The sequence below is a fragment of the Hippopotamus amphibius genome, chromosome 4, assembly GCF_030028045.1.
Source record: "Hippopotamus amphibius kiboko isolate mHipAmp2 chromosome 4, mHipAmp2.hap2, whole genome shotgun sequence".
Taxonomy (NCBI): domain Eukaryota; kingdom Metazoa; phylum Chordata; class Mammalia; order Artiodactyla; family Hippopotamidae; genus Hippopotamus; species Hippopotamus amphibius.
In genome coordinates this window covers 182,992,885-183,010,745 of record NC_080189.1, presented here as the reverse complement: position 1 = coordinate 183,010,745, position 17,861 = coordinate 182,992,885, and the positions used below count along the sequence as shown (strand labels likewise).

Here is a 17,861-nt window from a genome sequence, read left to right as displayed (position 1 = left end):
TAATTGAGTGCCACACCTCCACGTGTTTGTTGGGACACGCAGGACCATACGTGATTGTGCAGGGCTGCCCAGCACACTGCGATACATCCAGCGTCCAGTGGCCACCAAACGCCTCCTCTCTGTTCCCACGCTGTCCCTGTTAGAACCACCTGGCTAGTCCAGCCTAAGCACCAACGGCTGCACAGCACACGAGACACGCCTGAAGCCACAGGTGAGGCGGCGGCTGAGTTGGCCAACAACCAGACGCCTGAATTCCAAGCCAGGCTCTTCCCACTGAGGGCTGAGTTTCCCTGGGAAAACGGACGCTGTGGTGGGAGGGGGGTGGAGGAGGTGGGGGTGGAGGAGGTGGGGGTGGGGCTCTTCCTTAGTCGAAGGGGGTTTGGCTAGTCACCATCACAGCCTTTCATGCGCCGTGCTGTGCTGAATGCCGCGGAATTCGCCCATCTTACAGATGAAGAAACCGATGCCCAGCAAAGGGAGGTGATTTTCCCAGGCTGCATGTAAGCGTGAGCACCCAGGTCTGCTGACCTCCCGGCCACCACGGCCCCTTCCTCCCCGGAGCCGACGGCAGGGCACCTGGCACCATACAGAAAGGGCTACGAGGGCCCCGAGCCTGGAGGGACCTCGGAGGGCACGCAGCACTGTGTTTCAGACGAGGAAGCTGAGGCCCACAGAGGTCACTGTGCCGGATCGAGGGCACCTGTGAGGAGCGGAGCTGAGACCTGAGCCAGGCCTCCCGAGTCCCAGGCCAGAAGAACAGAAGCCAGGCTGCTGTTCCTTCGAGGGCTGCTGAGATTCTGAAGGTCAGAAAGGCCACTGCTTCCCAGGTGCGTTTCTTGGCTCCCTGTGTGCTCCTCCAGCTCTGGTCCTGGAGAATCGCAGGTGACTGAGGCTACACCGATCCGGCCACTGGTAGAACCAGCAAGGTGGCAGGGAAGCAGACCCCACAGAGGTGTTGAGAATAAAACATGGATGTGTCTGGGCAGAGGGCATGTGCTGGGCCGAGGGTGCTGGCTGTGGCTGCCTGAGATGGGAGCCCGTGGGGCACGGCTGCAGGTACACAGGCTGGGCGCTGGTGCGACTGGCCGAGGTCTGTGCTCTCTGGAGCCCAGGGCTACCACAGAGCCCGCGGGGAGGTCAGCTCCCCTCCATCCTTCCCCTTCACCTGAGAAGTAGCTCCCAACATCAAAAAAAAAAAGTTTTGGGGGAAAAAAAACCTAAGTATCTCCAAGATCTTTCCCACCTTTAAATTTATTTCCAAATATAGCTCAAAGAGGGAATTATTTATTGACACATTTGCTATTTCAACAGAACAGCCATTTTTCTTCTTCATGTTGCCAGAGTGAATCATTCAGGGAAACGCTTTCCCAGACGAGCACCCAGACACCTGGGATCTTGAAACAGCTGGGTCCTCTCACTCCTAGAGCCCCTCCCTCCTTTAAGAAGCCAGAGGAAGGAACCGCCAAAGAATCTCTTTGACCTGCCGACACAACTCTAGGTTCTAAACAGAAAGAAGTTCCTCCCACAGAAGTAAAGGTGCAGAGACTGAGAATGGAGTGCATGTTTTCTCCTACGTCTCCGCAGACGAGCACGAGTAACAGCACAGACCCTACAATACAGACGGCGCCCCAGCTTCACAGCAGCAGATGAGGGGCGCGTGCGTCGTGCCACAAGCCTGAACACGCCGCACAGAGCAGGTTGCCCCCATTCGCTTACCAAAGGAAATACAAGAGCCCTTGGTCATCAGAGGAGGCACCTGCTTTGGGAGTGGGGAACTACACAGATGACCAAAGGTGCAGGAGGTCTGCAGCCCTCTGTGCTGTGCTGTACTTAATCAAAGCCACTGCTGAAAATAATGGGAAATGTGAAATCGCAAGTTAGTGTATGAAAAATGATCATCGTACCAGTAAACAAAAAAGCAAATTAAAATGATATGTTTCCCCTTCTCTTGTGCTTGCTAAGATTACAGGAGTACTAAGGCCTGGTCCTGGTGCAGGCTCAGCAGTGGGTGACCATCACCTGTGCTGGACATAGTATAAACTAGTACTCTCATTCCAGAAGGCATTTTGGCAAGATACACCAAAGCTTTAGAAATGTGTGTATTGATTGACTCAGAAATACCCCAAGATATAATTGGACGTGTGTAAAGATGAACACAAGACACAGAGCATACATACAAATTAACACATAAACACACAAGCGAGCCCTCCATCACATGGATGTGGTCGTGAAAACCGGGGACGACTCACAAGCTGAAGACTGGTTAAATGGTGGTACAACTTTACGTGGTTCTCAAGGCAATCCTCTGGCCACTTAAATGGTGAGATGATCTGCCTTCCTTGTCACAGGAAGACACTCGTGCCATAGTGCCACGTGAGAAGAGCTTACAAGACAGCACATACAGGCTACTTCTGGGGACTAGCTCTTCAGTCATACGTGAACACAGAAAAGTCTGCAAGGCTACGTAAGTGTTAACAGCACTTATCTCTGGGTGGTAGGATGAGAGCTAATTTTTTGTTTGCTTGTCTGTTTTCTGTTTTTCAGTTATAAACAAGGACTATGGATGATGAGGAATGCTGCCTCCCAGATGCGCTAGGTCCTTCGGGAAGTAAAGGAGGACACTCTGCTGTCCAGTGTCTTCACAGGGTTTTCCCTGCTCCTAGCACTGGCCACAGTGACCACATCTGTAAGTGGTGAACTGGCATTCGCTCTGTCCAGACAATATACATAAAACCTAGACCACTAGGGCTGGGAGGACTCGTAGAGATCTTGACCAAGTCTGTATCCCTCCTTTCAGAGACGTGGAAACTGACCTGTTTGAGGTCAGGAAGAGGCTCACTGGAAGCATAGAGAAGCAGTAGCCTTTATAAAGCCACTGAACTGTAAACTGAAGTCCGCTAGGAGAATGAGCTGCAGCGGGGAGGGAAGCTGAGCCGGGCTACAGCCTGTAAGTGCTGCTCCCCTGCCTGATAACTGGCGGCTTTCACCACACAGAGGTGTGCGTCCACTGCGGACAGCAGCTAGAGGAAGCCCAGGTACGTGCGTCTGTGGCGCAGGAGGCAAGGCAGTGCAGACCCCCGACACCAAGGCCCACGTCCTCGGTCCTTCTTCTGTAGCGGCTGTAACGTGACAGGAGCCACGCTCACTGCCCTGCCCAAGTCCCTAAGATCCCCAAAGCGAGAAGACCGCCTGGAGCTGTGGGGTCAGGCTGGGCCCAAGGCTGGTTGACCCTCGCCTCTGACCTACTGAGGCAGCGCAGAGTTGTAGAAAGAACACTGGATTTCAAACCAGAAGCCCTCAAATTGAGTCTTAGTTCCACTGGAAGTTTCTGGTAGACATGTCACCTCTGTTGACCTCAAGCCCCCGTCTGAATAAATGTGTATAGCAGTAGCTGGCCTGACAAACTATGGGAAATAAAAGCCACATTATGAGCTCTTCAGACTGTAAGGCAGTCCTTCCTTGGCCAGCTGAGGTCTAGCTGTGCGGCTGCTGGGCCCTCACCCCCAGGCGGCTTCGTGGGTGGGAGCCTTCCCTCAGGAAGCGCAGGGAAGGGGCCGTGTGGGAGACGATCCCGGTAGAAAACAAAAATCCTGGGCTTTGAAGAGCAAGTCTGGATGTTATTATTACCATAGTCATTATCTCTGCCATCCCACTAGGCACAGGCGCCCCACTCTGAGTCCCCCAAGCACACGCGCCACCTGCGGCCATCACACCTCGTCACTCCGCACCGGGGAACCCAGAAGAGCTGGGCCTGGCTCTGTAAACAGCAGGGCCCGGCAGTGCGGGAGGCCGGCTGCACCCACAGGGAGGCCCCATTTCCTCTGCTGTCAGCGCTCCTCCTCCTTTGCTCAGAAGACAGCTGTGCATCAGGAGACAGACAGCTCCTCCCCGCCCCTCAAACTACCTCCAGGCCCCCATTTCTACAGAAAAAGCCCTAAGAACCCAGTGGCTGACTGGCCCTATCCGCCGAGATAACCCCTGAAGCCAGAGCCTTGTGGGTCCCAAGAGAAGCCTGAGCCAGCTCTGCACGCCTGTCCCCACCCAGGGAACTGAAACCACCAGGCACCAGAACCATTATTTCATTTATCAATCTGACTTGCTAAATTGGCTTTAGGTTCTTCCCTAGGTTGGGCCTGAAGTTGAAGAATGAGTATCCAAAACTCACTGGTGTAAAAAGATAGGTTTTGTGGATACCAAGGAACAATGTCAGCAAAAGAGATTTTGCAAATGTCAAATGCCTGCCTCTCTCTTCCACGTAGAAGTTAGGCAGCAAAAGTATTACTCTGTTGTGCCTGTTCTTTCTCCAGAATAATGTCAGGAACCCTGGCTAGACAGTGAGCTTCAGAGGGTGAGAGACAGGAAGGATCAAAGAAAGAACAGCGTCACGGCCCGTGGCCTGTCCTAAGCACACAGATGGTGCAAACTGCGAGAGTGGGTCAAGTCCTAGGTGTGCATCCAGGGAAGCCCCTCCCACTCTGAGCCCTGGCCTCCTAACCCAGCGACAACGTTATCTGGGGATTCACCTCTCAGGGCTGTGGCAAGAATCAGGTAAGAGAAGGGGGTGTGACGACTGAGCAGCCATGATTCGCTCTGCTTTGCTTTCAGGTTTGTATCTAAGCATCTCATGTTTGCCAGGTTTGCTGGACCCCAGGAGGCCACACTAGTGTCACTCAGTAAGAGGGGGAGGTAGGAAACGCTGACAAGACCCTGAGTCTCAGAAAGTCCACGATCTGAGGGCTCGAGCCCAATGCCCAGTACAGAACAGGTCACGCCAGTGAGGAGAGGAAGGAGCAGAGGTGGGCACTGATGAGGTGCCAGGCCCCAGGCCAGGCAACTGAATCCTCTCCACAACTCCGTAAGTGGAACTTCCGACCCCATTTTACAAATAAGAAAGCTGAAGCCTACAGAAGATCAGCACATTCAATAAGACCACAGGGGAAAGAACTAGTATTATTCGTGCTCTTATCACATACCAGGCACCACACGCTAAGTGCTTTATAAACATTTTAAATGTAATCTTCATGACCACCCTAGGAAGTAGGCTTTATTACCCCAAGGCCACAGGCGGCAGAGCAAAGACTTAACACAAGATCTTGCTGCCTCCGAACATGTGATTTTCTCACCACACTTGACCCTTGAACAACGTGGGAGTTGGGCTCTGAGCCTGCACAGGTGGAAACCTGCGTGTAACTGCACGGCTGGCCTCCCCCATCCACGGCTCCGCACCCGCAGAGGCGACCAAATGCGGGTCATGCAGTGCCAGGGACGCATTCCTGGAAAAGAACTCGCGTGTCCGTGGACCACTCACTTCAAAGCCGTGTTGTTCAAGGGTTCACTGCACTGCAAACGGCCTCCCACTGAGGAGGGCAGAACAGAAGCTCCCGACACAGAGGGGATTTGACAGAAGCATCACAATCATCTGGCAGCAGAGGCCTCCTGCCCGGGCTCTGAGCCGAAACGACAGGTCACGGCGGCACAGCCACACCGCGGAGTGGAGCGGCACTCCACAGTGACGGAGTTGGCTGCGGAGACACGCGGGTCCCGGGGTGGGTCTCTCAGACGTAATGTCGAGGGACAGAAATCAGGCCCCAAAGTACATACATGACCCACTGACACGAAGTTCACACACAGGTGAAAGTGCTCTGTTGTCACGGAGGCTGACATCCTGGTTGTCCTGGGAGGGGGTGGGGGGATTCGTCTTTGTCAGGGCCTGGCGGGGGTCCTGCACACGCATTTGCACACGCTCATGGAGCTCACACTTCAGGTTTCTGTGTGGTACACGGAGCTCCACCCCAGGTGAAGAAAACGCGTCATCCTCAGGGAGCCGGGATCTCCCCTCCACCAAAGGCTGTGGGACCGGGATGGGTGACCACCACTCACGATGGAAGTTTCAGGTCAGGCCGCCCTCACGCTGTGAGCACCCCCACCCCACCCCCACCAAGACATCTGTTCAACCCGGAGGAGACACAGGAGGTTGGGGTTCTGAACCTGAGTTACTACCTGGCACTAAGAAGTTATTTCCTCATAGTAGGTCACAGGTTTCCTACCTGAAAAGGAGGGTTGGATTCGCTTATTCCCTTGTGATTCTATGGTGAAGTTAATAAAATAATTAGTAGTTGCTTTGTGTTAGTCATCTGATTAAATTAAAATCTTTTTTATTTATTTATTTTTTTGCCCCTTAATGTATCCGTATGTACAGATAAAATAAAGCCTGACTCTCACATCCTAGGGCAAGTGAGGCAGCTCAGATCAGAAACCTTAAACTCAGCTCACGTTACCACGAAGCTGAAGGCTCTTGGGTGGAGAAAAGACAGTTTACTAAGTATTTATTTGGTGCCCACAACGTTGCAGGCCCTGCACTCGTCACTCACACTGCTGTGGTCCCTCATCACGCATCCCGAGCTTTCAGCAGAAGATCCACAAACCTTGGAGCCTTTTCATGGCGGGGAAAGAACTCTACAAGTACCTGTTCTGTGTACTACCTGGGGGGAGCATACTCAAAACATGTTCTTTATTTACTTAAAAAAATTCTCCTAGGGTTTAAATCAGGTCCCAAAGCTCCAACCTACAGGGCACAGTAGATATTTAAAGGCCGTCTCCCTCCAGGTTCTAAGTACTGTGTCTTTCCGCCTCCCACCCCAATTCTGGCAGCAGCAGCCAGGATGGTAATAATACCCACAAAATACTAATACCGGGTGATGAATACATGTCAGGCAGCCTGCTAACATCTTACATTCAAGTTCATTTAAATATAGAAACAACCCTACATCACCCATCTTACAGATAAAGAAACTGAAGCACAGAAAAATGAAGTAACTTGTCCAGGACTCAAGGCCAGCAGGGCGCCCCCTGGCCCAGCTCTTCACCACCACATCCTACCAAGGTGAGATCTCTGGCGAAGTGCAGGACCTGTCTCTGTGGCCACCAAGAGGCCAACACCCTGGAAGGCCCCTGACCTCTCTCTGAAGCTAACACTACAAATTTCTGAGAAAAGCCACGTGTGCTTTTGCTTCTCTGCTTTACCTGCCCTGCACAGACGCTTCTGCTAGCTCCACCTGCCGCCCCCACCTCACTGTTACACCCAAAGTCTTCCGGGCTGGAGCCTTTCACTGCAATCCCTGCTACCCTTCAATTCCACACCCAACCTCTTCCCTGTGGGCACTGCAGGCCCCGAGACACTGCTGTGGTCTCCTTCCCAGCATGTGCTGGGTTTTCAGGCCCGTGTGCCTTTGCGTTTGCTACTCCCTCTGCCTGGGATGCCCACTCCCACCTCTGTCTTGTGAGCTCCTTGCCCTTCAAACTGCAGCTCAAATGTCACCACCCACTCGAAGCCTCTGCTGGCAGCCCAGATGGGCAGGCCCTTATTTCCCGTTCTGTGCTCCTGAAGTGCCCGCCCTGCTCAAGCCTTCTTAGTGCACTCATGACAACAAGTTACAGTCAGCAGTCCATGAACCCGTTCACTCCAAGATACCAAGTGCCTTGAGGGAAAGGCCTCCACCTATCCACTTCTTACGTATTCCGCCTAGCCAGTTTCTAACACTCAGTAACTGTTTAGCAAAAGTGTGTTAAACATATGAATAACAGAATACGTTTTTGCCTGTTCCTGCCAATCTCTGCCAAATGTGTGTCTAGAATACCGAAGCAGGATGAAAAATGTAAAACACATCTGGATACACGGCTTTAGGAACACAGTACAAACCTCTATCTCACAAAGGGCAAGAAAGATGTGAATGCCATTCGCTCCTCCTTCAAATTGCTAATGTTGCTTTAAATCTACAGTCAGGCAGCGGGTTTCTCTGACAACCCACGAAACACCAGCTCAGTGCAGTTGCAAGGCGAGGACACCCAGGGAGCCGGAGCCATGGGAGGGCAGCGGCAGAAGGGAGAGGGCCTCAGCACCAGGCCAAGACAAGCCCCGCTTACCTCCTTCTTGGGAGTTCATGATGTTCAGGGCAAACAGCATGGCATTGGAGAACGTGGTCGCCTCTTCCTTACTTGCAAAGTTTAAACCGTAGACCTGGCGGGCATCTCGCCACTGGTGGAAGGTTGGCGTTGCCTGATTGTACTTCAGCCCTTTCACGATTGAATAATTGATCACAACCTGAAAGGGAAAAGAGAAAGAAATACGTGTAAATAAATAAAAGGTAAGTGAGCTGCAGGGAGCTGCCTCAGGGCAAGGATGTTGTGTCCCCTGGGGCCACAAGAGAACAGGGGGCTGGGCGTGGGGTCAGAAGAAGGGGAAAGCAGGACCTCCCTGGTGGCGCAGTGGTTAAGAATCCACCTGTTAATGCAGGAGACACAGGTTCGATCCCTGGTCTGGGAAGATCCCATATACCACGGAGCAACTAAGCCTGTGCGCCATAACTACTGAGCCTGTGCTCTCTTAGAGCCCACAAGCCACAACTATGGAGCCCATGAGCCACAACTACTGAAGCTCGTGCGCCTAGAGCCTGTGCTCCAAAGAGAAGCCATCGCACTGAGAAGCCCACACACCGCAAGGAAGAGTAGCCCCTGCTCTTTGAAACTAGAGAAAGCCCACGTGCAGCAACAAAGGCTCAACACATCCAATAAATAAATAAGTAAATAAATTTATTTAAAAAAAAAAAAAAGAAGGGGAACGCACGCCCAGGCAGCTTTTCAACAGGATCTATAGAACAGCAAGGGTTTGAAAACCAGTTATTTAACTAATAAAGCTGTGTGGTCACGACCTCCACATGGGAGCCCTGAGCTGGGAGTCAGGTTCCTTGGGCCCTGGTCCTGGCCCCGTCTCCCAGCCATGTCACCCCAGGTGGTGCTGCACTTCTCTGGGGCTCAGTTTCTCCAGTTATAAAATGGGGGTAATAATCCTGGGTCTACCGACCTAATGGGGTTACTGCAAAGGTCACTTTGTGACACATATCTCATCGAGACTTCTAGATATAAAGATCCTTGGGGCAAGGGTCTTTTCTAATTCATATTTATGCCTCCCACAGCCCCCTTAGAATGCACTAATAAATGGGTTTTTAGTTAAAAGGACAACTTTTCATTCTTTTGCATGTGGCTATTCAGTTTTCTCAACACCACTTAGTGAAGAGACTGTCCTTTCCCCACTGTATGTTCTTGACTCCTTTGTCATAAATTAATAAACCATATCTGCGTGGGTTTACTACTGGGTTCTCTATATTCTGTGCCTTTGATTTGTGTGTGTTTTTATGCCAATCTCATGCTTTTTAATTACTGTAGCTTTTCATGACACGACAAAAACTAGAGTAATATAGTTTGACATGAGGGAGTGTGATGCCTCAGCTTTGCTCTTTCTCAAGACTGCCTTCGCCACCTGGGGTCTTCTGTGCTTCCATACAGATTTTAGGGTTACTGTGCTAGTTTTGCAAAAAATGCCACTGGAATTTCTACAGGGACTGCACTGAATCTGTTGGTTGCTTTGGGTAGTATGGACATTTTAACATGAGCACAGAGTCCTCTCTCTTAAGAGTTTCCCTGGTGAGTCTGGCTAAAGGCTTGTCAGTTTTGTTTATATTTTCCAAGAACCAGCTCTTCGTTTCATGGATCTTTTCTATTGTCTTTTTAGTCTCTATTTCATTTATCTCTGCTCTAATCTTTGTCACTTCCTTCCTTCTACTAACTTTGGGCTTCTTTTGTTCATCTTTTTCCTGCTCCCTGGGATGTAAAGTTAGGCTGTTTGAGACTTTTCTTGTTTCTTGAGGTAGGCATTTACTGCAATGAACTTAGCAGTAGAACTGAGACCTGCTTTTGCTGCATCCCACAAATTCTGTTATGTTATACTTCCATTTTCATTTGTCTCCAGGTATTTTTAAAATTTCTCTTTTGACTTTTCCTTCAACCCACTTCAGCAGCATGTTGTTTACTCTCTACATACTTGTGACCTGAAACCAAAAAGCTCCTAGAAGAAAATATAAGCAGTAAGCTCCTTGACACAGGTCTTGGCGATGATTTTTTGAATCTGATACCAAAAACAAAAGCAACAAAAGCAAAAATAAACAAGTGGGACTACATCAAACTAAAAAGTTTCTGTATAGCAAAGAAAGCCATCAACACAATGAAAAGGCAATTTACTGAATGGGAGAAAGTGTTTGCAAATCATATATCTGATAAGGGACTTAATATCTAAAATATGTAAAGAACCTATATTGCTCAATAGCAACAAAACACACAATCCAATTAAAAAATGGGCAGAAGATCTGAATAGATATCTATCTAAAGAAGACATACAGATGACTAACAGATGCATGAAAAGATGCTCAACATTATTAATGATCAGGGAAATGCAAATCAAAACCACGTGGAGGTACTGTCTCACGCATGTCACAATGGCTATTATCAAAAAGACAAGAAATAGAGTGGTGGCAAGGATGCGTCGAGAAAGGAGCCCTTGTGCACTGCCAGTGGGGATGCAAATTGGTGCAGCCACTATAAAAACAGTGCAGAGGTTCCTCAAGGTTAAAAGCAGAACTATCACCTGATCCTGCAATTCCACTTTTGGGTATTTACCTGAAGAAAATGAAAACACTAAATAAAAAACATATATGCAACCCCACGTTCCCTGTAGCATTACTTACAATAGCCAAGATATGGAAATTACCTAGGTGTCCACTGAAATATGAACAGATAAAGAAACTTGGGTATATACACAATGGAATATTATTCAGCCATAAAAAAGAATGAAATCTAGCCATTTGTGACAACATGGGTGGATCTCAAGGGCACTGTGCTAAGAGAGTCAGACAGAGAAAGACAAATACCATATGATCTATCTTGTATGTGGAATCAAAAAAAAAAAAACAATCTCATGGATTCAGAGAACAGATTGATGTTTGCCAGAGGCAAGGGGTGGGGGGGTTATGTGGGAAATTATGCACGTGAAACCACTTAACACAGCTGCCAGCACACAACAGGTTGTCAACAAGTGTCAACTGAGAAATATTAAGGTCCTTAGAGATGGAAATATGCAAGCAGAGTCTGGATGAGGCTGGAAGGCCTGCTGGTAGTTATATGATGGAACGGATTCTGCCTTGGGAGAGGTACAAGATGATTTCTCAGCTCTCCTCTGGCTTTGAGGCTCCAGGGTTTTGTGATTTGAAATTCGAGATGACCCAGTCCGTTGTCCCCCTAATCAGGAAGGTGAGCTCTGGAAAAGATTTAGAGAGGCAAAGGGACATGGCCAAGACACCCTGCATGCTGGCTGGGGCACTAAGACGAGAACTCTGATTTACTGCTCCCCTTTACTGCTCCATCCTGCTGTGCTGTTGGATAGAGTAAGGCTAGAGGATAGCAAATACGGGCGATATCCACGAAAGCTTTATTTCGAGTCTTAGACAGGTAGAAGGTAGGTGTGGGTTGTCCTGTAGTGAAAAAAGAGAGTGAGCAAGTGAGAGAGAGACAGAGGGAGAGAAGGACATGTACTAAATTAGCTAAAGAAACACAGCTGTTTCATAACTTAGTTGGTACATACGGACACAGTGCACTTTTGGCCAACATCTATGCCCAGATTCTTGGGGTGGTTCTCTTTCTGGGTTTAACTCTAGATCATAAGAAAAAGGGCTGGAGGTTTTGTGGCTACATGCATGATAAGAAACATAGTGATCTGTGGTTAACACAGCTCTTCAGATTAGAGCGCACATGAACAGCGGTGCAGTGACCAGAATGAGGGAGATAAGACCCTCTTCCTTTCTGCCATGGTTAAGGCCAGACTAGAAGGTCTATGTTCAAGTGGTTTTGGAGCTGCACTTTTAGTGGACATTAACAAACTAGAGCAAACCAGAGGGATGTATTTTAAATGGAAGAAGGTCTGGAAATCGCATTATGTCAAGAAAGATTGAGGAATATGGAAGCAACATGAAAGAAGACTCTTCGGTGTATCACGACTACTGTCTCCAGGTACCTGAGGGGATGACCTGGGGAAGTGAGGTTTAGAATCCTATGCTTTGAAAGCTCTGGTTGCCTATGTTCCTGGAGGGGGACTTGGAGGGAGTGGGAACTGGGGAGGTGGATGCCTGTCCAGAACAGAGAAATAGTGTGGCCAAAAGAATCCGAGGAAGGGACTTAGAGACCAGAGAGAATATTTAATTCAATCCTCCCTTTTTACAGTTGGGAAAACTGAGGCCCAGGGAGAATGAGTGACTTGTCCAAGGTTACACTGTAAGTAATGGTAGAAATGAATTTAGAAACCAAGCCTGTAGCCTTTCTGCTGCTTCTGGGTCTTAGTTGCGGCATGCGGGATCTTTAGTTGCAGCATGTAGGCTCTTGGTTGCGGCATGTGGGATCTAGTTCTCTGACCAGGCCCCCTGCATTGGGAGCACAGAGTCTTAATCACTGGATCACCAGGGAAGTTCCTTTCAGAGATTTTTGGATATTAGATTGGCAGAGTGTGACAAAGCTGTTCCAGAAGTTCTCTGGGTTCTTTGCTGCACTTGGCTGGCCTTTCCTCTGACTGCAGCTCCTGGGTTGCCATTTCTGTTCCATCTACACCTAGAGCATAGGGTATAAAGGCTGCTCACCAAGTGCTGCGTCTGCTAGCCAGACATAGCCCATGAGGGTCTACGACTGCTTTGAAATTTTTTTTTTGGCTGCATGGGGTCTTCGTGGCTGCACATGGGCTTTTCTCTAGCTGTGGCGAGTGGGAGCTGATCTCCATTGTGGTGCATGGGCTTCTCATTGCAGTGGTTTCTCTTGTTACTTTGCAGTTGAATAACCTTGGAAAAGTTACTGACATCAGCTTTTTCACATGTAAAATGAAAATATTATAAATAATGCTGGACTGAATATCTTTGTGCATATATACGTGGGAACATTCCCATAAGCAGAACTTCTGGATCAATGGACATGACCATTTAAATATTTATATTTTCTATTTGAAAAGATCTATTCTGAAACTTCTAAATTGCCCTCTAAAAAAGGAGAGCCCATGCCATGTGTTTTGGACACGTGCAGATGACACGTGGCTGATATGTCACTTGACCACCTGTTGAGAAGTGGTGTGTGTTCATTCACTGACAGACGGGTCCTACGGGCTGACAGTTAAAATCTCTGCACCTACTTAATGGCTCCATTCCTTTGTGCGCGCTCCTCAGAGCATGTGCGTTACTGCAAGTCCACTTAGGGGTGTGCATCAGCTTCATTTCATACACACGTCCGCAGAGATGTCCACGCTCCTGAGTATCACCCTCAGCTACTTTCGCCTGTTCTTGAACTACACAGAAATGGGTCATACAATATGGGCACTGCTGTTTCTGTGTTCTTTCACTCAACGTAATATCTATGAGATTCATCCGTGCCACTGCATTTGTAAGTATGCAGTTTTTTTGACTCCATTTTTTGATATACCATAAATAACTTTATCCATTCTCCTATTTCTAGCTGTTGGCTATTAGGAATAAAACTGCTGTGAATATTTTCATATAGGTCTTTCAGCAGACAACAGATACTCATTTCTCTTGCGTATGTACCCAAGAGTAGATTATAGGGTAGGTGTATATTGAGTTTTACCAGATTCTGGCAAACCATTTTTCAAACAGGCTGTACTGACTGACACCTGCACCAGCAACAATGGGAACTCCAGCTGCTCTGCATCCTCACCAACATTTGGTATCCTTTAAATTTTAGCCTTTAGTCCTTTAAATTTCAGCATTTCTGGTGCGTGTGTAGTACTCTGCAGTTTTCGTTTGTGTTTCCCTTATGAGTAATAATGTACAGCAACTTTCACGTGCTCATTGGCCTTGTCTTCTGTTCCACTGCCTTTTCCTCTTTTTGTGAAACTCCTGTTCAAGTCATTTTGCCCATTTTTAAGAAGTTGTCTGTGTTTTCTTTTTGATTTGTAGGAGTTCTGTACATATTCTTCATGAGTCATCATACACATCTCTCTCTCTCTCGGTGTATATATAACATGTGTGTATATGTGTATAATGTATGTGTGTGTGTGTGTGTGTGTGTGTGTGTGTGTGTGTGTGTGTATTTTCTCCCAGTCTGTAGCTTGCCTCTTTTACTCTCTTAATGGGGCCTTTTAACAAAGAAAACTCCCTAACTTTAAATAAGTCCAACTTAATTTTTTTTCTTTTGCAGTTAATACTTTTTGTATCCTGTTCAACGTCATATTTTCCTGTATTTCTTCCTCAATACAATGAAGATATATTCCTGAATTTTCTCCTAGACACTCTGCTGATTTACTTTGCATATTTAGGTTGATTTTGAATTAATTTGGGGGTATAGTGTGAATTAGGGGTAAAGTTTTTTTTTTCATATTGATATCTGATTGTTCTGGTATCCTCTGTTGAAAAGACCATCTTTAGCCCACTGAGTACAATGTTGCTTTTGTCATAAATCAAGTGAACATATATATACATGGGTCTATCTAGACTTTTTTTTCCCAAAAAAACTAAAGCATTTTGCTTTTTTCTATTTTGTATCTGCTTTCTATTTCATTAGATTTTTGGTTTTGTTTTAATTTTTCCTTCTACTTTTGTTGGTATAATTTTTGTTTTTTTTTCTAGCTTCCTGAGATAGAAGCTTAGGTCACAGACTTTCAATCATTCTTTTTCTAAAATACGTATTTCTAGCTATACTTTTCTCTATATGCAGTGCTTTAGTTGCATCCCACAATTTTTGCTACGTTGCAGTTTCATTACTGTTCTGTTGAAAATATTTTCTAGTTTACATTGTGATTTTTTTTTATTCCATGGATTATTTAGTAGTATACTGCTTAATTTCTAAACATTTGAAGATTTTCTAGTTATCCTCCTGTTACTGATTTCTGGCTTAATTCCTCTATCGTCAAAGAAAAACTGCATGATTTTAATCCTTTTAAATCTGCTGAGATTGGCTTTGTGGCCTAGCATGTAGTCTGTTTTGGTAAATGCTCAACGTACACTTGAGAAGACTGTATATTCTACTGAGGCTGCCTGTAGTTTCTATAAACGTAAATTAGGTCCAGTTGGTTAATAATGCTCTTCAAATATTCCATGTCTACTTATTTTTGTCTGCTTGTTGAGTCAGTCTCTTGCAGGTATGATTAGAATCTCCAGCTAGGCTTCTGGATTCTTCTATTTCTCCCATTAGATCTATCCATTTTTGCTTTTTGTATTCTGAGGCTATATTAGATGCCCAGACTTAGGATTGTTATGTCATCCTTTTCAATTGATCTTTTTATCATTATAAAGGTCCTTTATCTTCAGTAATACTTCCTGCCTTAAAGTCTATTTTGTATAATATCAATACAGTCACACTGTTAATACAGTCAGTGTCTGTAAGGTTCATCTTTTTCCACTCTATTACTTTCAACCTGTGTCCTTATCAGCTTTATCTTAAAACTAATTCTCCAAGCTTTGGCAGGACTAATCTAGACAAGTGCTGAAGGACAAAACTTATTTTAAAAGGTCACACGTTTTCTGTAGGAGCCCACACAATTACAACGTTTGCACATGCTTTATTTTAGGGGGTGTAGGAACCAGTGGGAGTATTTTCCTGTTCTCTTCAAGAAGGCCTTGTAACTCCAAATACTGTCTAACAGGTTTCTGAGGCTTCTGAGTAAGAATAATCAAGATCCCTTTACAGAAAAAGAAGCTGATGGCAGGGAACAGTTTTCCTGACCCACATGTTCACCTGGTCTAACCCCCACAAGATTTACAGGTTGGCAAAAGCCTCTATGGTCTCACCTCATCCAAATCTCTACACAGTGATGGGGTGTCCTTCCCAGGATGCTTACCAAATGGCCTGCTGGCTCCTGGGCTCACAAAGCAATACAGTCCCTCTTGCACAGGGTGCCCGTAAGAGAGAGCTTTCTTCTGTGGAGTTTAAATCGTCCTCATTGTAGCATCCACACAGTATTCCTACTTCTGTTCTCAGGGCTTCACAGAAAAAGTAGGCTTGCTTCTCCCCATGAAGAAGGAATCCTTAAGAGATTTGGAAACTGTGGCCCTGCCGTTATCAGTTTTTCTCTCCTCCAAGTAAATACCTCTTGCTACTTCTTCAACTGTTCCACATAATGCTGCTTTCAGATCTCTCAGCAATTTGGATGCCTTCTTATAGATTCCATTTATGGCATTCAGATTTGGTCCTGACATTCATGGTGAAGTATGACCAGTACAGAGCAGAGCAGGACTATAATCTCCCTCCTTCTGGACCTCTACTTCTATTAATTCAGCCTAAGAACCACTAACATTTTTAGTGGTCATAACTCATTCTCAACTAAACATCTTTTGGTTTCTTCATGTTCAGTGTGAGATTCAGGTTAGAAAAAACCTGGTTTAATGTCCACCTACTTAGCAAAATGGGGGTGAGACTCCTTATGCCATTATCCTCATGGGGTTATTGGGGGACTGAAACAATAAACATGAACAGTGCTCTGTGAGCTGTAGAGAACATTAAACACGTACGATATCGCCATCTGGTTATACGACCAGCAACCTCTGCATCCCTTAAGATGTTTACCTTGTAACCCACACTGACTGGAAATCAGACCTGTGAAAATCAATTTTCTTTCCTGGGTCCATAAAAGTTATAATGGACCAGGTTTCCTGCCACTTTCTCTAATACCTTGGTTTACTGAGAATCTCTTTTGTGCTCCTGGCTAATGTGCGCCACCCACCTGGGCAGAGTTGCAACCATGTTCCAGGAGCCCGTCTGTGGAACGTGTAACTCCAGCTGGTAGGCTGTGTACCAACACAGTTACCCAACTTCTCCATCAGGCCCTAGAAGACCTCTAAGTTAGAGGAAACAGAGTCTCTCTGAATTTTCCCAGGAGATCAGTGAGGACTGCCGCCAGTCCCTCCCTGAATGCGGGAAAGGTCTCCTCCCAAATGAGCCCCAACATGTGCTTTCCTCTGAAGGAAGCCGAGGCTCCTGAGAACAAGATTCACATTGATTCCCACACACCATGGTATCTTCTGAGTGTGCCCTGCAGGGCAGCCAAGAGGCCTGAAAGGATGGAAAACTTATCATTATAAAAGCAACCACTTAGGGAACACTCACTATGATTCAGAAACTGCACAAGGCAATGGGCCTATGGCGAAGGTGAGTACCATGGGGGAACTGCCCCGGCAGTCCCCACCCACGGGTGTTAGGGAAACGTGTGAGATGTTTTTGGTTGTCACTATAGCTGGGGCTAAAGGTGTTATACATATCCTGCAGTGTATGGTGCAGTGTGCCTCTAAAAGGCAGAGCCAGAGTCAGTAAACTGGAAGAACAGGGAAGCAGCTTCTAGAAGGTTTTTAGAATAACCTTTCTACCAGTAAGGCTCATCAACAAGGGACAGGTACCGGGAGTTCCGGGTCAGACAGATGACCTTTGACCAGGGGTTCTGAAGTGAGGAGGTCCCTTTCAGCCACAAGAATCTGAAATTTAATAGGACTATTTTGGCCAAAGCAGAAACCCATTCAATAGGTAACACACTAAAAATAGAGTCCTTGGTTTCTGTTCTCGCTTTTCTATTTGCGACCATGATGATTCTTGCAGAGATAGCAGCTAACCTGCTGCTCAACTCAGCCAAGGCCTGACCAACAAAAGTTGCCAAAAGATGCTATTTAAGGCTTTCATAAAGGTTTTCATAAATGCTAAACTACAGATCTGTCGATTTCACGGCTGCAAAATGTCCTTGTCAATCTTCAAGAAGAGAGCTGGAGGAAGAGTGCTGAACCCCTAACCAAAGTCACTGGGTAAGGCCACACGAGCCCTTCCTCTATATCTCTATCTCAGTCCACGTCCCGTCGGACCACTCTGTCTGAGTTATGTGTACACGACTACCCCTGACATAGGTGGACTTACCTTGTATTTATTTGCACAGGTACTTACGAGGTATATCTCATCTGATTTGTCCAGGATGTACTATTAGGGAGACAAATGATCCCAGATTC

At 46.9% G+C, this 17,861-nt stretch overlaps 1 protein-coding gene and 1 long non-coding RNA gene across 6 annotated transcripts in view; one reads left to right on the top strand and one right to left on the bottom strand.

The window, feature by feature from the left end:
* The window catches only part of EVL (Enah/Vasp-like), a 156,880-nt gene that overhangs the window by 40,955 nt on the left and 98,064 nt on the right, over positions 1 to 17,861 (bottom strand). For all 5 annotated transcript variants that reach the window (XM_057731764.1, XM_057731763.1, XM_057731765.1 and 2 more), the window contains one exon: positions 7,924 to 8,101. In XM_057731764.1, the coding sequence (XP_057587747.1) occupies positions 7,924 to 8,101 (178 nt within the window). The remainder of the gene's footprint in view (positions 1 to 7,923; positions 8,102 to 17,861) is intronic.
* LOC130851440 (uncharacterized) lies at positions 1,051 to 3,434 on the top strand. Its single transcript, XR_009053198.1, has 3 exons — positions 1,051 to 2,464; positions 2,545 to 2,686; positions 2,798 to 3,434. It is a non-coding gene; the product is annotated as an uncharacterized LOC130851440 (long non-coding RNA).